The sequence below is a fragment of the Protomyctophum parallelum genome, assembly GCF_964188405.1.
Source record: "Protomyctophum parallelum genome assembly, chromosome: 15".
Taxonomy (NCBI): Eukaryota; Metazoa; Chordata; class Actinopteri; order Myctophiformes; family Myctophidae; genus Protomyctophum; species Protomyctophum parallelum.
The window spans coordinates 5,487,980-5,511,527 of NC_139710.1; the positions used below are offsets into that span (position 1 = coordinate 5,487,980).

At 42.4% G+C, this 23,548-nt stretch overlaps 1 protein-coding gene across 1 annotated transcript; it reads left to right on the forward strand.

Annotated features, from left to right (window-relative positions):
• The first annotated feature begins 182 nt into the window (after positions 1-182).
• mxd1 (MAX dimerization protein 1) lies at positions 183-22,240 on the forward strand. Its single transcript, XM_083784166.1, has 6 exons — positions 183-972; positions 1,729-1,828; positions 8,211-8,240; positions 15,949-16,063; positions 16,748-16,907; positions 17,852-22,240. Exons 1-6 carry the CDS (start codon positions 906-908, stop codon positions 18,046-18,048), a joined length of 669 nt encoding a protein of 222 aa, XP_083640292.1. The 5' UTR covers positions 183-905; the 3' UTR covers positions 18,049-22,240.
• Positions 22,241-23,548: the final 1,308 nt, after the last annotated feature.

Here is a 23,548-nt window from a genome sequence, read left to right on the forward strand (position 1 = left end):
GTAGATTGGAACCAAGATGGCCGGACAAGGAACGCAGTTGCAATCGACGCCAAACCTCTGTTTGATAGACCGCTCCAACGTCCAGTAGAAACGTTGCTTTTTATTTCCAGTACCCAATCACATCGCAGTACAATCTTTATGGCAAGTACAGTAGCAAGCTGTCGCTCCGATCAACAAGCCACTATTTTGGAAGCAGATTTATAAACACTCTTCCTCCTAGTTGATGTCAGTCGCTATCTGCTTTTCCAGCCGAGACGTATCACGCGTGATTAACTCAAACCAGCACAAAACCAGCCAGCCACATAGCTCTTAATTGATACGGTTGGATGTCATCGATTCTACGGTGGAAGTTTTAGATAGCTGACGCTCATTTTTAATACATTTACTTCGTGCAGGCTAATGACAAGTGTACCAGCCAGCGTTTAACTTTATTTAATTCGCATATTCTTAATCAAACGAGCTGTCATCGATCATCTGGCAAGTTCTTTTTAGCCAGCGTTTTCTTTCCAAGCAGAACAATAGCCTACTTGTTTTTTTTAAGAACCGTCCAACCTGCTTTTAGTTTGTCAACAAGCTGTTTATTTTTTATAGCTTTGCCAAGTACATAGGCAACATAGACTACCGATATCCTACTGCTAAATTGGGATTGCCCAGCTGCTTTACCATTTAACCAACCTAAAATAATTTATCTACATTTTATGCTCAGTTAATTGTGCTATAACACAATCGTTCGACTTTTTAAAGCTCGTTTCCTACATTGCAAGCTGTCTACATATCTCACGTTTAGTCTGACCAATTTCCATGACAATTAACTGAGTGGCAAGCAACCTGCACACAAGGCAATCGAACCAGCTGCAAGTTGGAATCCGACACCGGATTGTTTTAATATCTGTTATTTGTTGAAAATGGCGGCGATCGAAATGGTGCAGATGTTGATCGAAGCAGCCGAATACCTTGAACGTAGGGAAAGAGGTACAGTATGATTGCATTGTTGTGGTTCATTTTATTCATGAATATTATATGTCACCCTTCCCCCAATTACACATAGCATTGCATCTTCCATTGGAAAAATACATTTTTTTAGTCTAATATATGCTATTTGATTATCTCTGGCCCACAGAATATACCAAATGTTTGTATTTATTATAAATAAATGGGACATGCATTGAAGCTAGCTGTGGATTCTGCATAATACGTATCGCATACAGCAGAACGGGTTATGTGTATTGAAACAAAAGAGGTAGCCTACATAATGCAATAGTATGCATTCGTCATTAATGAGCATGTCAAATGAATGGGGTGTATGTCTGCCAGATGCAATCATCATGTGTGTTTGTGTGTGTGTGTGTGTGTGTGTGTGAGCGACATTGTTTTCGTGCTGGGTTTGATGCAGGGTAGGGTGCCCCCCCCCCCCCCCCCCCCTTTCTTCTGTTGTGGTTCGGCTACTGGGGTTTACTCCAGTTCAAGATGACATCATTGTCCGGGCTTGCAGGAAGAGGAAAATATGTATAAACACATTGCAAAAAACGAATGCATTTGCACGCTTTAAAAACTTGCATTGAAAATGTTATATATTATATACTGTAATAACTGTATAGATCATGCTCTGATCACCTTTCCCTTTCTCCTGTCCCTTAGCCTAGATAGGATATGTTTGACTGTTGTATTTCCCAGATGGGGTGAATTGCAGTAGGGACGTCTGACTGATTTCTCTTTATTCGCTTGCAGAAGCTGAACATGGCTATGCCTCAATGCTACCCTTCACCAGCAGTAAAGAGAGAGACAGCTTGAAACGGAAAAGCAAAAGCAAGAAAAACACAAGTAGCAGGTAAATGGTTTGACCCAATTTTTCAAACCAGGTTATTGGCTTACTGGGCAAATTGTAGCTCAAGCGAATGAAAATGTTTTTTAAAATGGCAATTTGTGCACTGGATTAACAGCAATTCTTGGATATGTCTCCAAATGTGAACACAGAGGGAGGACAGGTAACCTCAACCTGTCAAAAACACTGCAGTAGTTTATGTATACACCTGATTCATGCATCCGTGCCTAAAACTCCGGCCTGGGCCGACCCTGGCCCATTTATTACCCTACCTGAGACCCAACACCAATCTCTCTCTGTGCTTTTTGAGTGGTGCAACCACTCCAAGGAACAGCAATGTCCGTCTTCACCTATGTGACTATGAGTACCAGTAGGGGCAAAAGTGGCGCTGTTGTGCCAGAAACAGAGAGAGAGATAGTGTTGCACTGTTGCCTGCTAATTACACACAGAGAGAGAGGCAGGGGTTAGAGGGGAGTTGCACCACTCAGTTCACACAGGTGTTATGATTTGCAGTGTGTTTTGAGCTTTTCTATTTCTCTGATGAAATGCTATGAGGTATTCATTCTGCAGTCAAGATTTGTCAATGTGTGTGTGTGTGTGTGTGTGTGTGTGTGTGTGTGTGTGTGTGTGTGTGTGCGTGTGCGTGTGTGTGTGTGTGTGTGCGTGTGCGTGCGTGTGTGCACATGTTGTGACTTCGTGAATTCTCTGCAGTTTGAGCGACAGCAGTAAACACCAGTCTGACTCCTAGTGAATGGCCACTTTTACAGTATCAAGGCCAGGTCAATCCAAGGTGGTTGCAGGAGACTCTGTAGTGACAGACAAGACCTGACTGCTCAAGTCATTTGACTGGACAAAATACCTTGTGACATTCATACACACTGTAAACACACACACACACACAATCGTCCACCGTGCACATATAAACATGCCTCGGCGCTGATACAAAACAAATGTAAGTCACACAACAGCAGAAGTACCTAAGTAACTTACCCAGTAACTCAACCACATACACCCATTGACGACTGTATTATCCAAATTACTAGACATGCAGAAATGAAGTGTAACCAAGCCAGCCTGCTTGTGTGTGTGTGTGTGTGTGTGTGTGTTGTAACTCTAGATCATTGGATATTAAAGCTGGATAGACAAGAGGTGACCAGGGGTCATGTGCCTATATATATGCACCTAAGCCTGCCTTGTAATAGGAACCTGATGTTATTCAAATATTTGGTTTAGCCTGTTTGCCAGACCCTGTTCTTTCCAGTGATCATTGACGTTGGATGCATTGACAAATGCATTGCGTCGGATTTAATAGAAATGATTACCTACTACTCCATACGAACTTTTAACTTTTAATTCTTCCAATTTTACTGAGGATAATGTAGCTGCTGCTAACCACAGCAGTACCGCCCCTGTTTAATAACTCATATAATCTGTCTATATTGTTGGATGCAAAAGCTTCACAAGCAGGCACGCACTTTGAACAGCACTGATACTGATTGTATTTCTCAAGCTCTCACCTCTTGATATTCCGTTGTTATTCTCTTTTTGGTCCTCCATTGCCTTATCTCATGTTTTTTGCTAATCACTTGATTTACGATGTATCCTATAATAATGATAATGTAAATTATATATTTGATCCCAAGAACCCCAATTTGTTATTAGTTAGGCTCTGCAGCAAAGATGACTGCATACTCTATGGTTTTTAACCCTCGATGACCAGTATGCCAACCAGCAAAATGGCACAGTGAGTGATTTGGCCCATTTTTTGTGAAGGGAAAGTGTTGCATTTCGCCTGGGAGAGATAATTGTAGGTGAAAAGGCATTTATTGGGTTTTTGTTGTTGCTGCCGAACCTTTGTGAAATGTAGGGCAGGCAGTCATGTGACCCAGTATGTACATCCAGCGCTAGAGCCAAGCCTCCATCTCCTGTTGTTTCCACATGGCGTGATGATGATGTGTGAGTGGTGGGGGGAAGGGAGGGAGTCGCTGTGTTTCTGGTGTGTCAGTAGTAGTGCTAGTGCCTTCCCCCTCACCTCTTGTCCTCTTCTTTTCTACACCTCCCCCTTCCTTTCCTCTCACTACACCTCCTCATCCCTCGCTCTGGTGAGGTCTCACTCTTGGCAAGCAGGGGAGAGCAGAGCACCAGCTCTCCTCCATTACAGAGAAGGAAAACAACCCCCCCCCCCCCACTCTATCAAACCCTACACAGAGCATGCATTTGTGGTGCATTATGGAATCCATACAGTATGCCATGCTTGTTGTGCATTACGCCATGCAAGATAATGTAGTGGTCCACCCATTAGCCCACACGTTTGTTCTTTTACTCTAGTGTTGCTGCCTTAGCTGTAGTTATAAAAGCCACATAAATAAGGCTCCTCCTCACACCTGGATATATTCTATTATTCTTTCCTTCCTGATACATGAACTTGTGTGATTGTGACAGTTGATGCAAAGTATAAAAGGAATTTATATACTGGTGTGTGTCTGTGTGTGTGTGTGTGTGTGTGTGTGTGTGTGTGTGTGTGTGTGTGTGTGTGTGTGTGTGTGTGTGTGTGTGTCTGTGTGTGTGTGTCTGTGTGTCTGTCTGTGTGTATTGCTGTGTCTTCATGTGACTCATTACTCAACAAAAACAGTTAAATTTAAACATAACAACAAGTTCAAAGAGAGAGGATATGTGTCAACATTGTTATGAAGAAGGAATCCTGTTTTGTAGCGTCTTCTGGGAGAATCTGAGAAGCCTATTGGCTAGCATTACAGCAACTGTGCACTTTTTACAACTGTATAGGCCTACTATTGATGTGATATGGTTGCTATCATTATTGTATGGCCTCACTCAGGTTAAACCCTTTGTAAAACAACATTAACAAATATATACAGAGAATGAAAGCCATATAATGATCTTTTGTTATCAAATTTGTCATTCATAACTGAAAAAACAACATTAAAGTGCAGGCACAATTTAGTAAAACAAGACATTTAAATAGTACAGTAAAGGTGTTTGCACACTGATGCGTTTTTCCGGACGAAAAACGGAGTGAATTTTGGAGAAATTACATCACTTTATGTCAATCACATTTGTGCACTGCCGCCAAATATTTTGTCTGTATAACGTTTTTTAGGAACAGGGTCGAATTTATCAGTTTTCCGCAGCTGTCTATATGTCTACTGTGTTGGTGACAGGCTGGTATTGGTGAATGGCTCACAGCTAGCGATAGCCTGAAAATTGTTTAAAACTGCATCTGAAGCGGTGCTGGCGTTACATACAAGACACACACTCGGAATGAGATATAGAGGGGGGAAATGGAATTGGTACTGTTTTGTTTTGTATAACTTATGTAATGCTACTAACGTTTGTGTGCAACACTCTTGAAAACAAAGTATTGCATTGTGGGTTTGAGCTGACAGGTTCTATTTGATGTCCCTGTACACTCAAGACACACTTCATATATGGCCAGTACAGAATTCATTCCATATGTTGATCTGGCCCCCCATGCCAAAGCGCCAGCGCTCGCCCAGCAGTCTGACCGTCACCCAGGCGGGTGCGTGCACGCAACCTCGCCATTTAGGGCGTCTTACTGGTGTAAAAGAAGAGTGTCTCAAATCAAAAGCAATCTGTCAGACGTTCTGCAGAAAAGGAACAGCTGTCAGCTTGTGTTCCTTTTCATGTTTGACGTCATACAGTATTTGGTTCCCAGAACAAAACCAGTTGAAAACTTCTGGTCTATGGTGGCTTATTACAACGCTTGGAGGCAAGAAGAAGAACCCAACCTTTTGGCTGGCAAAACAATAAATACTTGAATTTACAGCTATGCCAGCCATCTTGCTTCCCTGCACAGAGGAAATACAGTAGGCTACTATGCAATATGAAGAACAGTCCTTCGGTTTTGCCTTTAGAAAATTACATTCCCCTAGTTCCCCTGATTCCACAGCTAGAATTAAAATCCCTAGAAATTAATTTAACTCTGGTCTGGTGAAGATTGTACCTTACACTTACAGTATAAGTCTCAGATCCTAAATATGAAGCCAAACTGATATTTCACAATATTAGATGCAGTGCAGTGGTCTAGGGTTTCCAAACGGGGGCTCATAATTAGTCTACCTCCAGTCTAGTTTTTCAATTATGTTCTCAAACTAGACATCCTGCCACCCTGATATTGAAAATCAGGTTGGGAAATTTCAACCAGTAATCTGCCAATTGCTTTTAAATTTTGATATACAAATGTATATTCTTCAAGCCAATTTGCCAAATAACCTTCCAGTCTCTTTTCTTATAAAAACTGTGAAAACAAAGGAGTGTTTGTATTGGGCTAATTGTTTTTTGTCTTGTTATAAAACAGCCTTATTGCAGCTCAATATTAAGCAGTACAGAAATACTCATTGCACAATATGACTGATCACAATCTTGTGATTATTCACTTTGGAGTGCCCTATATTGCTCAGTGTAGAAATATGCATTTCTTAATATTATTCAATAGAGTACCTAGACAGATACTTTACCCAGTTAAGGCTGGTTCATACATAGTATTGTGCCGGCGTCAAACTCAGAAAATAGCAGATCTATAAGCTCACATTGTTAGCTTATAGATCTGCTATTTTCGACTATACTCCCCACTGTCAGGTCATCAGTTATAGTTTTAGGGGTCATCATGTAGTGAGCATGCAGAAGAGAGGTGAGTGCTGGGAGGAGGTCTGAGCCTGTCCAACTGCTAACCCTGATAACTGGGATCATTTCCCTGTTATGTCAGCAACGGCTGCCTGCCCCAGTGGAAGAATGTGTCCCTGGCTGCCGAAGTGACTGAGAAAGGAATACAGACAGAGTGAGACAGACGAATGGAAGTGCGTCTGTCTCATTCTCACTCACATAGACACTGAGAGGGAGGGAGGGAGTGAGAGACAGAGAGAAAGATGAGAGGGATTGACGCACAAGGACATGGCTGAGGGAAGTAGGGGTGCTCCCCCCAGGCACAGCCCTCTCCTCGGACAGGAGGGGGAAAATAATAATAATTTTAATCAAAACAGATTTCTGTTACTAGGCCTAATAAATATGCTGTATCAGAGTATTGGCACCTTATCCTGGTTAATTGCCTGTGTCAGTTTGCTCATGCGTGTGGAGAGGGAAAGTAAAAGCCACTTTCCCGCGTGAATATGTGAGCGCATTTTGCGGAGCACGCTAACGCGCACGCACCCCCTATTGAACGTTCTATCTTCCCGCGGCCATGCACAAGGAGTTCATAAGGGTTAGAGACAGTAGAGGAAAATGTTAGGAGAGTGACAGATAATGGATGAGGCAAAGGGAAACAGACAGGGAGAGGTTAGTCCAAGAAATGGCGAGACACCCTGTTCCACATTGAGAGATATGTGTCTGGGACCTGGGTGGGGGGGGGGGGGTGACAGTGCAGTGACCTGAAGGTGCAGTAGGGGCTATTCTGGGAACAAGAGTGTACGTATGTCCCCAAGGTGGTGTCCCCTCCTTTTGGAGTGTGTGTGTGTGTGTGTGTGTGTGTGTGTGTGTGTGTGTGTGTGTGTGTGTGTGTGTGTGTGTGTGTGTGTGTGTGTGTGTGTGTGTGTGTGTGTGTGTGTGTGTGTGTGTGTGTGTGTGTGTGTGTGTGTGTGTGTGTGTGTGTGTGTGTGTGTTGGCGCGCGCGTGTGTGTGTGTGTCTGCGCGTGTGTGCATGCGTCTGTGCAGCTTACACTGCAATGCAGGAGTCAGGATCGCCACTGGCACACCTCTGTCTCTATCACCTTCAGCTAGTGTTGCTCTCTCGCTTTCTCTCTCTCTCTCTCTGCATCTGCCCTGCTGCAGACATGCATGGCGAATGATCAGGTGGTGGGTGGGTGTGTGTGTGTGTGTGTGTGTGGAGGTCAATGGCACTCCTCCTGTATGATGTTTCTGGTTACTGTTGCTAAGTTTACCCATTGGACATTTGTGTGTGTGTGTGTGTGTGTGTGTGTGTGTGTGTGTGTGTGTGTGTGTGTGTGCGCGCGGCTGTGTGCGTGTGTGTGTGTGTGTGCGTGCATGACATACATTACTGTCCATTGTTCATAAGCCTGGTTGCCTGGTGGAAAAGGCTGCCTCTGCTGTGCGTATGCGATACACATGCATGTTCATTATGTGCCTGCATGGTACTCAAAAAGCTCAAGATTGATCCATAGAACATGCCTCAGGCATTAGAATATCACATTCTGAGGTTTTTTTTACAGGCATTCTGATGGCTCATATACCGCCTCACACTCCACAGCCCACACACACACACACCCCTTCCTGCAACATGGCCTTATACTGCAGTGATAGACGAGGATAATCTCAGTCACTCAGTGCTTCAGTGTTATTATGTGTATTGTGTACCACTCATTTGTAATGACATAAAATGTCTTTTGTGTGTCCACAGGTCTACACACAATGAAATGGAAAAGAACAGGTATGTTGGAATTTCTCATCCTGGTTTGTATGCTTGCAGGGGTGCACTGTGTGTGTGGTGGGTCTGTGTACTACTGTATGGGGATTGTGTGTGCGTGTGCGTGTGCGTGTGTGTGTGCGCGTGTGTGCATGTTTGTGTGTGGTGCGTGCGTGCGTGCATGTGTGGGTGCGTGGGTATGTGTCGTTCAATAACTAACAACTATGTAAAAAACTATCAATCAAAAAAGGTAGATGGAAAATACTAAATGTCAGCATGGAGGAGAAATCAGTGTGGAATTGTGCTTGTTTTCAGTTCCAAGTGACTTGTTAATTAACTCGTTTTCACTCGTGTATACATGTCCAATTGTCCATGATGTTCATCTTCATTTAGGTGAAATGCCAGATGGTTCAGAAAAGGAGAATAGAAACCTTAACCAAGGAAGTTGAAAACAGAGATAGGTCTACTATTTGGAGGACTTAGCAGTTTCATCATAGACAAAAGGATGAGAAAAGAGTGGCAGAAGTCAACATAAGAAAAATTCACAAATACTTCTGCACATTCTGTTTCTGTTAATTTAAAGAGGGTTAGTGTGTGTATGCACCATTTAACCTTATTTTTAATCTATTTATCTATTTAATATTTTTTCCTTTTATTTCATTACAATCCAGTGTTATTTACTATTAGTATCTTGTTTTTTTTTTATCATATTCGTCTGAGGACGATGTAGAAAGTATTTTAGTATTGTCTTACAAAACATACCTTACCCACATTTCACTGCTTGTACCTTTATGAGTGAGTGACAAATAAGCTCTTTTGAATCTTGAAATAAAAAAGTACGTATGCCCATACCAAAACGTTTGGCTTCTCCAAGTACTGTTTCAAGTACTGGCATAAGGTGCACTATACAATTGAAGTGAAGCAGGTGAGCCTGAGGCTCACGATGTGCACTGCAATGTTATTTGTATAAATAATTTATTTATGATGTTATGCGATGGTTAACTGCAGATAATCTCCAACACTCTCCAAAAAAACCACACACACACACACAGTCACACACACAGCTGTCTCCTGCCCACCACCGTGGAAACTAGGATTTGACTTCTCTGCAGTGTCTCTGGTTTTGGCGGGCACTCCCAACTATCACAATGTTCGTGGGTGGGCACTAGTAGACTCCCACAGGTTGGTTGGGGCACTTGGTGAACTCCTCCTTCTGTTAGGTGAAAATATATTAAGCGACTGATAACTAACAGTAGGGGTTCGCAGTGAGTGACAAACAGTCACAGGCATAATCCATCATTGCAGAGAAATGGTAATGACGTCGCTGTAAAATGCTAATATTGGCCTATGTTATGGGAAGACTGTTCCCTGCAGCATCTTTATTTTCTGTTGGACATTGAAAGCCAAAACATTTTATGGCAAAGTAAAATTTGTAACATGCATCATTTTGAATTTCATACTTTTGTATTGTTAAGTAAGATCTTGTTTAGCTTGTGTACACTGCTGCTGAACAAAGTAGTGCCAATTGACCCTCCAATGTAGGCTCATGGATTATTGGAAGGAAATGTGTTGAAAGTGTGTGTTTTGAATCTTCATACGGTTGATTCATTTGATTTGGCCCTATACAATTGTGTTTAGATAACAGCAGTGATTCAAGTCTGTGAAACTCAACATTGAAAAGAAGTGAAAGAAAGGTATTGATTTATTATTTTATTGCCATACCAGTACCTCAAATGTCTGTCTGAGAAATTAATAAAGATTGAATAAATTAATACATTTAAAGTGACAATCTTTATCATAGCTGACCCCAAAATTAGGCCCAGATTGGAAACAAAAAGCAGACTTACTTTGTCTACAAGCTCCTTCTCTAGACCGGTTATGTACCTGGGTTAAGTGTTGGTTCCGGATTGTACTGTCTCTTCCTGTCCTGTCTCTACTCCTGCCAGTGTGTGCTAGTTGATTCAAAACAGTGGCTCAGTGGGCAGGCTGTCAGACTGCCTACAGCCTGAATAATGCATGGCACTGAGGCCTGGGACATGAGAGAGAGAGAGAGAGAGAGAGTGTACTGTACCCGTGCATGTGCCCACATGTGCAGAAACTCCTGAAAAGACATATCCTACTTAAGAAACAACACACTCCTTCAATCATCACTATAATTCACTCAATGTCTGAATAAATGTCTATCTGAATGTCTGTCTGTCTGAAACACTGTCGTACCTCCTCACTGGCTGCACCAATTGCTCCAACCTTTCACACAGGCATTGACCAAAATATTATGGAGGTCTTAACGAAGCCCTTTTTTCAATTTAACAACGTATTAATTAATAAGTAATTTATTACTGAATAAAAAATTCCCATCGACTCACATCAAGTCTTTTCTCTCAGAAACGGTCAGAGCTACAGTTACAACACTTGGAAGGGAGGTCCATAATAATTATTAAAATTAATGTAATACATAACTACATCAGTCGGCCTCATGGTGGCGCTATAACAGCCCACTTTACATTTCGCCTTATAACTCTTGAACCGTAGGTCGTAAAATCAAAATCATGCCGCATCTCCCCATATAGGCCACGCCCATTTGTGTCAGGATAGATTAATCGCCATTTTGACTTCAAAACACACTTTTTGTTCTTCCACCTACAGCTTTTGTGCAAATCTCACAAAAATCGGTACACATGATCTCTGGACCTATCTGATTAAAACACCACAGGCAGAATTGTCATAGTCCGTATCTTTCGGCTGTAATCGTCTTCCAAAGTTATAGTGAAAGGGGCCTGTGTCAATGACACAAATCACGAACGTAATGTCCAATTCACCCCAAATTCTACTCACATGTCTAGGGTGGTTTATCAACGGAGAGCCCAAAGCAATTCAATTTGCATCCATAGGGGGCGCCGCAAATGCGGAATTTTCGTAGGCCTATCTATTTTTTTATTGCAAAAACATGCTTTTTGTTGGATACATCCGCTATGTTTGCGTTAGCGTAGCCTACGTGCGCTACGCTAGACGCTAGAAAGGACAATTCTCTCCCAATCAGTAATGTGATCTATTACATCGCATCACCCACACTGTACATCATTTGGTGTTCATATATTCAGACAGGGTAAGTTCAAATTAAGGTCTTATTTTGTCCAGTGTGTGATCTCTTTTAGTATACCGGTATTTGTAAAAAGTCCCCTTTTTATATGGCCTTGAACCTTCCTCGCAAGCTACAAAGTAGTGTTTGCATTGACTCGCATGATTCCAGCCCTTGCCAAGACCCTGTTTCATGCAAGTTTACTCATGCCAGTCAGGGGGGGGGGGGTGGGGGTGCGTTATTCCTTGGGGTCAAAGGGCCAGAGAGCTGCCACATAGGTCACAGTTCAGCATGTTGGCCTAGTTGTAGTTTTTAGCAGCTAGGAGGCCAGTGTGAAAACAATTTGGGTATGTGCACCCCCACGCCCTCCCCCTCTGCAGCGAGACACTCGCTGTGTGATGTAACACAAGTTGATGTTCCACTTGCACGCCTTGCCCCAGTTAAATAACTGAAAACACTGTTGGACAAAAGAGGTAGTCTAGGGCCAATGCTGCATGTTCAAATACATGTAGGGCCCTGAGGGGCAGGAAAGGTGGGGGAATTGGGACACAGAAGTGTAGACTCTGGCCGTGGGCCAATAACACATAACTACACCACATAGGCCTACACACATACTTACCTATTGACACACTAAACTACAATCACTCTGAACAGGAATAACCTGGTGCTAAATTAGCTGCGGTCTCTCTATATATCTCTGCCCCTTCTCCTATCTCTCACTCTGCCACACCACTCATATCTGCACCCCTAGGAGACACACCGGCTGAGGCTGAGGCTGGTGTGTGTTGACTCCTCGGTGTCTAACAGACATTAGCCAGCCACAGTGATCCTGTATTATGTCAGAACATTTTCCTGTTATGTAATAACAGTATTTTGCCCTTTAGACTGAGTCAGCTGAGGGAAAAAGCCACCTGGTCCCTCTGCACCAGACTACTTTGTCTCCGTGCTAAGTGTGCACTTCGGAAGTGTGCGTCCCCACAAGTATATTAGAACTTGAGAAATCAACCTTGTGAGGACCATTTTCCTAGACACCACAAGATAAATGTTGTTTAAAAGGCACATTTCCGTTTTCATCTTCATATAATTGGTCCTCACTAATGCTCATTACATTATGGTACCATTTGTTTGTCTACTCACTCACTCTGTCTCAGAGGAGAGCCAGTCTCAGAGGAGAGCCTGTCTCTGTCTCAGAGGAGAGCCAGTCTCAGAGGAGAGCCAGTCTCAGAGGAGAGACTGTTCAGAAACTCGCCTACCAGTGATATCGATTGGCAATACAAGCTAATAGAAACTGCAGCCTTTCTATTTCTGGAAAGTTAGCAAACTATAAAGTAAGTGATTGTTCTTGCGTTAATGAAAAACAATGATGTCACTGGTAGGCGGGTTTCTGAAGTGTCCATAGCCCTCCTATGAGACACATGCAGAGTCGTCTTTTTTTTACCATTTTATCAATGCGACCGTGAACTGATTTGTTTGCTTGCCTTTGGTTTTACTTGGGGAAGCTGTGTTCCTGCTTTGAATGTGCCTGTGTGAGTTGCACTGTGAATGTATGTGTGGGAGGGTTGGAAATAATACTTTTAGGAGCGTGTTTGTATGTACTGTATATTGTGAGCACTGAGCGGACACCAACACACAAGGCAGGATCAGATTGGGCTACCACGGCCGTTTATTGTGATAAGTGCGCTTTTAGGCGCGCGGCATTAAATGCAAACTCAAAGTCAAACTCAAACAGAACTCCGCCTTTTCTCTGCCGTCTGTCACACGGGCAGGATAACTAACCGTAGTTAGGGTCCTTTTCCCTAACTGGGCTTAGTGCGCCCTAATATATAAATCACACTCTGTCCCCGGGTTTGACAGGTACTTCTTTCCCTGCGTCAATATTCCCCCAGGGAAGTGGAACTCTCGTCGTTATAGATTCGTCCGGGGCAGCGGGTTACCTATAGAGGAGGAGAAATATACTTTTATATATATATATAAATATGGATATGCCTGGTGGTGTGGTGTGAGAAGATGGGTGAGATATCACTTACCGCCGAGCATGCCAGAACTGTCCCTGTCAGTAGTCAGTGGGGAATGAGCGCAGAAGCAGTCAGTCCTTCCCTTTTAACCCTCCCTGGAAGGTGGCGTAGGCGCGTACACTTGGCCTTGAGCCAATAGGTAGGCGGGGTAGTACGTATGTTGAATGTCGAGGCCGAGTAGGCGTGTTCTTCTTGGCTGCGTTCTGCCTCCTCCCCACTGGCTGTCTGGGCTACTACTATGCTCACCTGGCGGCTGGTTGCCTAGCGACACCCCACAATATGTATATGTATATGCGGGTCTGGCTTGTGTGTATGTTAAAGAGGAATGAGAGTGCACTTTACATACTTGCATTGCAGGTGCCTCTGCGAGTCTGCCCACAAGAAAATCACTCCCTCTCCTCTGTCCTTTGACGCATACCGTCGAATAACCTTTTGACGATATGCGTACGCCATTTTCCTGCACTACTTTAGTCTACGTTTAACAGTATTACTCAGAGTACACAATAAATGAACAACCTTGAAACCTATGGATTGCTGTAGACAGAAATGTGTGTATATATAACACCCACACACATAGTATGAAGTATGAACACTTACCAATAATGCTGCACTGATGCATATAGACATACACTTGGAGTTGAAGGTGTGTGTTGTGTAACAGAGTGGTTATGTGGTCATCAACACCCACCATACCCCTGCAGCTGCCAAGGCTGTCCATTTTAGAGTGGTAAAAGAGAACACAACAGAGCAATTTTCAGGAAGAACAGGGCAGAGGAAATCGTGACTAGTGAGAGAGATGGAGTGAATGGACCAAAATAATTCACCAGAGGTCATTCATAATAATATAGCATAAAAAAAAATCATTTTCATTTTTTCTTTTTTGTACATGCAGCACATCACACTGCAAAGGCAGTACATACGAATTAAACTAGTCATAGATAAAGATGGATCCACTGCCTCGTCCAGAATTCAGATCTGTTCTTTGGGAGCACTAGAATCAAGCTGATAAGTGAACAGATGGAAGTTGTAGTGGGTCAGCCATCTGTACTTATGCAAATGTTCTGGATAGCAATCTCAGAGCATTCCAAATGTTGGCCAACAAGCTTGATCCTGAAGGTACTAGTAGAGCCAACGTCTACTACACAGAGGTCAGGAGCATAATGCCTTTCAAACCACTCTTAAGAAGGTCGATAGAAAATGAGGAATGTGGATGAGGACTATGCCCCAATGCATTATCCCACCACGTAAGCTGTGTCATTGCAGAACATTTGCTGCAACAACTGCTCTTTTCAAGAAACTCATAAGCTCATAACAAACATTATTTATGAACCATTGAGACCTGTGTCATATAATCGGTTCAGGCCTATAAAAGAAGACATATCACAGTTTGTTTTCTAATCACCTGCTTTTCGATGTGCACAGAGTGCACAGTACATCATTTTATTTTAGGATTTAAACAGCTGCAGGTATCATTTCTATTCCGGGTGTATCGCGAGATTTGGCTGCCAGACAGGAAACGGTGGACAGTCTCGCGATACTTGGCACGTTCAGAAACTTACTTTTTGCTCTTTAGATACCTCTATAAAATTACACAGTGTACACATCGAAAAGCAGCACAGCAGTCATTCAATCAGAAATAGTGTTTGTTCATGAGCTGGTCACTGAGCTCTCATTGACTCCAGTGCATTCTGCCCAACTTCCGGGTGCAGTTTGGCTCACGAATCTGCCGTCTGGAATTGCGTGATAGCGAAAATTACGTTGGTGTCTTTACCTCCATTTAATATACCTTGGGTCGAACCACCCTGAGGTTACCATCAAACCATGCCTTGTCACTTCCTGGTGTTAGTAGTATGAACAGATATCTCCTCAGCATGAGGCTGAAATCCTAAAGCTCAAGGACTTCTAAAAGTAGACAAATCAGTTAATACAATATCTTCATGAATAACTGCAGAACAGTGGCTCTGAATGATATGACAGTGCTTAAAACATGGTGTGTCATGTTTTTTACATACTGTATGGGGAGCGTACCTATGTTAACAAACATTCTTTGTTCTGTACAAAAGTACAAAACACTGAAGTCCTTAAGTCCTGGAACATAGAACCTGGGGAACATAGGGATGACCCCTGCACATTATGCCAAAATAAAGTAAAGCAGTGAACATAATGAAACAAAATATAAGCAAGTATAGACAAGTGTAGACAATTTCATTGCCAACATTGTTGCTACTAGTTGTATTTTATATGTGACAATAAATACCCTTGAAATGAGTAATGTTAATGTAGAAAACCAACTTAGTACCTTTCATTCTTCAACCAGCTAAAATGACTGGTTGAAGAGTAAAAAGTAAAACGCCTTTTGCCATTATTATTTATTTATATATATAAATAAAACTCTCCAAACATTGGTCGGTTACCTGTACAAATGACGTGCATTTTGAATTCCCAATGTGTATAAAATGTATTAAAATCTAATTTGCCAATTGCCTTACCAACCACAGCCTAAACATGCCTGCATCCCCCACGCTGAATGTACAGTGTGTGTATGTTTGAGAGTGCTAGTGCAATTTCACGGCTTTAGGTATGTGCTCCACTGTATTGATAGATTTAAGAAAATGGAGTCTGTCTCTCTTCTCTCCAGGCGAGCCCACCTACGGCTGTGTTTAGAGCGCTTGAAATCCCTTGTTCCACTTGGACCAGACGCCAACAGGCACACCACTCTCAGCCTGCTGATGAAGGCCAAAGAGCACATTGCGGTGTGTGTGTGTGTGTGTGTGTGTGTGTGTGTGTGTGTGTGGGTGTACATGTTTGTATTTGTACCAGTATGTGTGTGATGGGAGCAGCCTAATCAGTGTGAAGAGGGTAATTTGCTTGACCGCTGTAGAGGATAAGTGTGTAAGTGTTGCGTACCAATGACTGACCTTAAAGTTTTAGATAAGCTGCAAAAAGAATACGTACACAAAAACACCCACACTTGTGCACTTATGAACACAGCTCCACAACTACACACACTCACAGAGCCAAACATTTGTGTGAAGTTACATTTGAGTATTTATTTAGGATGCATTGTCCAAGGAGAGGTCTCAACAATATTCTATCAGTTACACAGGAACTTGCTGTTGACTGTGAAGCTTGCATTTTTCCATCTTTCTCACTTTAATTCCTGTTACAAGGCAATGGGCTTTGTCACCCAAAGAAGGCAGATGATTGCCCACAAAATGTATCATGGGAATTGTAGGATCACAGAGAAAGGCCAAAACATATAGGAAAATGGCTATATCTATAGTTCTTACATTGTAAATATTGTTTCAATAGCTATCACAATCACTGAAATGCACATAAAAAGCAATATATTGTCCCTTTAAGACCCCCAAATCTGAACTAACACTAAATGCTGCTTTTCTCTCTCTTTTCCCCCAATCTATGCATCGGCTATGTAGAGGTTGGAAGACAGCGACAGGCGAGCCCTGCACACCCTGGACCAGCTGAATCGGGAGCAGAGACACCTGAGGAGGCGCCTGGAGCAGCTGGGGGTGGAGAGGATACGCATGGACAGCACCGGTTCCACCCGTTCCTCAGACAAATCTGACTCCGACCAGGGTGAGTCCTGCCTGCCGATAGGATGGTTCTGTACACAGTGGGGAACTCATGTTTTTGTATTGTCTTGGTGTAATGATTTTCTGTACTATGTATTGTTTTTGTTGTTGGTGCTGAACAGACCTGTGAAGATGAATAAAGATTATTATTATTATTATTATTATTGTTATTATTATTATTATTATTATTATTATTATTATTATTATTACACAAGTTACATAAGGTGGTCCCTTATTGGCCAAGCATTCCCACCAACATGTGTTAGCCGATTTGCTTGTTGTTGACGTAAGTTTTCCCTTCAATGTCCATGGCGTTTAATGTTTTGATGTTTAATTTTCGTCATATTTTAGTGGAATTATCAGCTCTTATCATCATACATCATCATGCATCATCTCATACTGGCCAATCAGAATGCCTGTTGCCTGTGATTGGTTAGCTGATTTTCTCGTTTACATACTGTATGACATACATTTTCCCTGTCAATGTCAATGGGTGTTAATGTTTTGATTTACATCATATTTAGTGGAATTCTGACGTAATTTCTCCGTTCATTGATGTGTGGGGACAAGATTTAGAGGACATTTGACCTGAATTCCCCTTTCATTGTCAATGGCAAATCTTGAGACGTGTGGGGACAAAAGCTGTTTATAGAAGGGGCTAAAATTGGGAATTTACTTCCTTGGCCTACTTGCAGCATGCATAAGAAATATGACACTATATGATCGTGGTTTACGATAACTGTGGACACACACCCACATACTGTAGACCCTATTCCACACAACAGCAGAAATGTATATAGTATTGGGAATTTTGGACACATTTTGTTCCAATACAGTACCTGGGAGGGACGGCCTCTAGACTTACATTAGTAAATTAGTTGGTTGGTTTTAATGGAAAGACCATTAACAATTATGATTCATTTATTTTTGTATTTCTTACCCCAACAGAAGACCTGGATGTTGATGTGGAGGGGACAGACTACCTGCTGGGCGACCTGGAATGGAGCACCAGCAGTGTGAGTGACTCGGGGGACGAGCGAGGCAGTCTGCGGAGCAGCTGCAGTGATGAAGGCTACTCCAGTGCCAGCCTGCGCAGACTGCAGGACTCTCAGGAGCCGGTCAAGCAGCTGGGCTGCAGCCTATAGAAAGAGCAAGTAAATCCCCACTGAAATCCATCTCCCGCAATCACCCAGGTGTTTTTTTTTTCCAAGATTGTAACCACTATTTCCTGGTTCTAAACCTCCACCGCGACATCTAGTTTCTGCCAATCACGTCTCTAGTTTTACGTTCCATCCTCTCCAGCAGGACTGACCAACTTTGAGGCCTTTCCTTCCCGGCCAACAACACGGCATCTGTTAATTTCCTCACACCCACACATTGACTTTTGTTCAGACCGGAAACACCTTTCAAGAAATCAAGACACCTGCCCGCCCAGCGTCTGTCCGTCCATCTGTCAGGATCTGAGGGACAGTCCTCCAAGCATTGCATCTGCTCCTGTGCTCTTCTCCAATCAAACAAGCAGGGCCTTAGAAGAAACTCTTCCCCCGTTCGGTGCTCATCTCTTCCCTGTCTTGCCCCAATCCTTCGTCCATCATCAACCTTCAGCCAGAGAATGTTACCCCACTGCCTCTTTTTCTTTCTAACGCCTCAAAAGACATTGAAAGCTGTTATGAGATTCAACCCCATACACCATACACACACCTCCCCCTTCTTCTTTCCTTGTTTAGCAACAGAGAGCGGAATCCTAAAGCAGTGACACACACCTACCCCTGGTGACTGCCTGTTGACCATCCATGGGTGGTATTTTGCACTTAAATGGGAAGAATCCAATCCAATGTCCCAACACTGTCTTAAAAAACAACTATAGGGTCCCTGACTCAGCCTATTATGGCTGTTCGATTATCAGGCGAGAACTACCAGTGACATCATCAGTGATCAGATTAGATACAAAATAATAAGTCAGATGTATGCCTGCATTGTCCACTACAGGCCTCTTTTTTAGGACATAATAGCATGAATGTGGAGATATGGATTGTTATCAAACTGTGGTGGTCAGCAGCAATACGTCCCATCTTTTTCATACCATGTACTTGTGTTATGTCCCACACCTAGCGTACAGAACACTTCTGAGGAAAATAACAAAAAAGTACCAAATAATTGTGTGCAGCATGAGATTGTGAAGGGGTGGGGATTATGAGAGTAGTTTGCCTCTCTCTGACGACGGTGGCAATTTTACAGCAACTTTTAACCTCTGTGTGTGTGTGCGTGCGTACTCACATGTTTGTTGTGTGTGTGTCAGTGGTTCCGTCTAAGCTGAGCTGACTAGGACGTGGGTGTAAGGGGGATATCATTATTGGAGGATGGGAAATTAAACACCAGCTACTGGTCAAATGCTGGTGAGTTTTTGGCCATCACTGGGATGTTTGTGTGTACTCTCCACCAGCCTCTTGGCAAGTAAACGAAACACCAATTTTTGTTAATACTTATTTTGTTTGGTGAAATAGTGAACTCAGCCTGTTTCACAAGCCACTGTGGCCTATGGTAAAAAACAAAAAAAAGCTAAAGTTTCATGGCCATTGGCTGCAATATATCTGAGAACAGTCAAATGACTGGAGCACATTCCACTAGATCTGTGGTGTCCCATCATGTGTCTTGGAGGGCAGAGTATATTCAGGTTGCCATCCACCTAACCTAAGCACTAATAAGCACACTTCCAACCAGAGGGGCAGAACCAAAACAGTGAATTCACCCTTTGTAGTGTTGGTTGGACATTATTGTCCAACTAACACTACACAGTAGTGTAGTGTTAGTTGGACTCCGTGCACATTATTGGACACCACTGCACCATGTAGAGGAGAGGAAGGTAGGAAAGAGAAAGAGAAAGTTTTCAGGAGTGATTGTTGTTGACCCATTATTAATGAAGAGAGTACACTTCCCTTCTGGTGTCCCTAAAGCCGAGAAGCAGAATTAGCTGACTAGCGTTTTGCCTTTCGGGAGTAACATGCTCAGTAAGGACAGTGTCCGTCTCTTGCGTGTTCCAAGCTGAAAACGCTAACTGAAATATCCTAACTGCAGATTCACTCTCCTCCTTCATAGTTATTTATTGTTTCAGCAGAAATGTAGGTTGTTTGTAAATAGGAAAAGAAAATATTTCTATGTAAAACAAAAGAAAAAAGTATTTATTAGATCTAATATAATGAATATATAGATGAATATATATATATATATATATATTTAATTAGTAATTGGTTATGTTCTTCCTGTGAGGTTACAGTATATTGAGATTTTAACTGTGTAGTTTGTTTGCACAACATAGTCCAAGCCATAGCTTTTTAGAAACAGTCTCTTGTGCCTCTAGGCTTTTGGTGCTTTTGGTGCTGAATTTGGCGCAGTGCTCCCTGCAAAAATTTATTCTTTGTTCTTTGTGGTTAATTCTGACTTTTATCTGTTTGAGCTATCCTCCTTGTTCGCAGGAGAATAATAAGACATAAAATAAAAATCTTAATTAAAAATGATAAAAGTTGAAAAGGGGAGCGTATGAGAGGTGGGGGTTGGTGGCAGAGCGCAAAGCCACGGTGTTGTGTTGCTCATTGTTTGGCTCTTTGAGCTTCAGACAAAATGATGGCTCCATCTGTAATAGATTGGCCTTTTTTAGGAAATATCATGGGCACAACAACTTCAACTTCATTTTATTATCACACCAAGTTTACTGGTGTAAAAGAGTGGGTGACATTATTTGCAAGCTTCCCACAAATTGCATTTACATTTTAAGTAAGAGTAAAAAATATCAAAACAAATGTAAAATCTACATAATGTGTGAAATAAAGACTTCAGTGTACAGTATATACTGTACAATAAAGTGATAATACCAATGTAAAGGCAACATGTACATTTGGAGGGGGTGGCTGTGTTTTGAATGTAAATATCCTCACACCCTTGTGTTTTACAGTGCAGTGCTAAAGGAACCTTCCACCTCTCAACCCCACGCCACACAAACACAACAAATCCTCGTTAGAGCATGAAGATGGTACACCAAAAAAACAAAAAGTCAAGAATAGGTTTAAGATTGTTTAGTCATTTATTGTGGAATGCTGCCCTTCTGTGTCAAATTTCAACCTATCCAAAATGGAAAGGAACTATGTAGCCACACTAGAAAGGAGCGTTTGATGAGAATTGTACAGAAGAACAGGTGTGAGTGGGCAGGTGCATGTTTACGCACCAGAATGCCATCTGTCAAATGTGTGTGCTTGACTGTGAGTGTTTATTTCGTCACTGTCATCAGAGAGAAATGTCTTGGAAGAGGGAGGGTGGGTACTGTCTAGATTGAAAACAAAACGAAAAATGCCAGGTAAGGCTATGTTTTTTGTTAGTTTGAATTAATTTGTTTACAAGTAAAAAGGTGCATCAAAAAAAAGTCCATTGTACAAAGACCTCATGTATCAGTGTCTGTCTGAGGGAGTCCATGCCTATCCACAACTCCATTGCCTTTTCTGTCTTCCACGACTCTGTGCGTGTGTGCACGCTTGTGAATGTGTGTGACTCCCTCCTCCACATGCTATGTTGGCAACCATGGTGCAGAGGGGCTGGGGGCAGTCTCAGCCAGAATACTAGATGAGTCATGTGATACATGAACTAAAATCGCTCTGCCCCGGCCCTTTCTCTCTTGTGTGCCCCCCTCTACAAAGACCCGGTGCTTTCAGCATCTGCCTTAAGAGAAGCAGGTGTGGAAATCCTCAATGAACAAGACTTAAGTCGGTCTCTTGCCTAGTCCAGTTGTTTAAGCTATTGGTTTCAACATCAGGAGGAATAATGACTCCCTCATTTTCATGTGTATATTTGGGTTGACATTCATCATTTTGGTTGTACAGCGTTGGCTACCTGCCTTAAAACATGCAGAAACAAATGTATGACATGACAGAAGTATATTATAGATATATATGGGTGTTTATGATATAGTGACATATATCAAGTTCATTCCTTTTTCATTGGGCTGCCTCAGATGTGGTGCTCTCATGTAAATGTAATACACAACACAGTGCACTCAGTGACTTCTAACACCTCATTCTACTCCTGCACATAAACAACTATTATCATTACCACATCACATATTGCCTTTCACCACAGAAAGGACAAGTGTCTATTGTTGAACAATGAGGAGAATAAATGGTGGACGTTTTGTGCACACTTTTTAGAATTGGGAGAATTTGGACATTCACTTCTAAAGACATTTTACTTCAAATGTGGTTAAAATAAATGAGAAATGATTGCTGTAACAGTAATTTATATTTGCCAGTGATACAAAAGGAATAAAGCATTTGAAACCCTTGTTTACCTATTTATCAACCTTGTGTTTGTGTTTATTGGTGGCGGCGAGTGCTGTTATCTCTGCAGTCACGTGTAACAAGACAAATCTGGAATAATTAGATTCTAAGAAACAAGTTTCCTTTGGCACAGGAAACCAACGCCCCTAGTTTCTCATAATGACTACACTTTATGTGCAACCTTCAACAGGCAATAATGAGGAGGGGGGTATCTGCCCTTGGAGATAAAATAAATCCTCCATGGGTGGGTTGATCCATGCCAGCCATCTCTGTGTGTTTCTCCAGATTGTAATCTGCCCGCCAAATCCTAGGTTTGCATGATCACAGCCATCTGACAACTGTTCAATAACTAACACACACAAAGCCTGGGATGGAGAGGAAGGGGGTAGGGGGATGGGCATCTTGAGCATCATCCATTCCTTACATCCTTTCTGGAGCTAGCTGACTGCTAGGGGGAGGGGAGTGAACAGGAGTGTGGTAGATATTCTAGGACAGGGAAAGCGCTGTGCAACTACCATACCTCAGTACAATTCCATTCTATAGGCCTTGCTGTTGTGCTCCCAGAGGAATGCACTTGAATTTGAGAAGAGTAATGTAATATACCTCGTAAATGTTCTATGTAGGACACACCTCTGGGATTTTCAAGCTGCTACCACCCCACCTTCCCTCCTCCATTTGCTGCCATAGTGCATGGGTCTACAGGGCTATTACTGTAACAGACATCGTATACAATGACATAACATAACCTACCTGGTGGAATGTATGTATACAAAAGCGGCATTATCAGCTGAGTTATGCAAGTGTCTGAATGCTTGTGTATGTACACAGTTACTGAGAGGGGTCAGACCCAAAGAAAATAAAAACTGCCAGATTAGTAGACTGCAGATTGTAGGTTTATCCCAACCTTGCACACCCTGCTCACAACTGACTATACGCACACACACACACACACACACACACACACACACACACACACACACACACACACACACACGCACGCACACACACACGCACACGCACACACACAATGTAAAGCATGTAAAATCACTCAGAAACATTGAGACACATACCATCATTGATAGAGCTAGAACTCACACAACACAAATTACATGCACTATGGAAACTATGGGCATGCACTACTATGGTGTGTGTGTGGGAGAGAGTGAAAGTGTGTGCAGTTGTGCACACATACTTTTGTGTATGAGAACTAACAGATAGAGAAAACTTTCTGCATGTGGAATGACGATCTCAAGGGATGAGAGGGAAAAGTGCACATTAGATAAGATTAGTGCATCCCAAGTTGGAGAGAAACACTGGCTTGCAT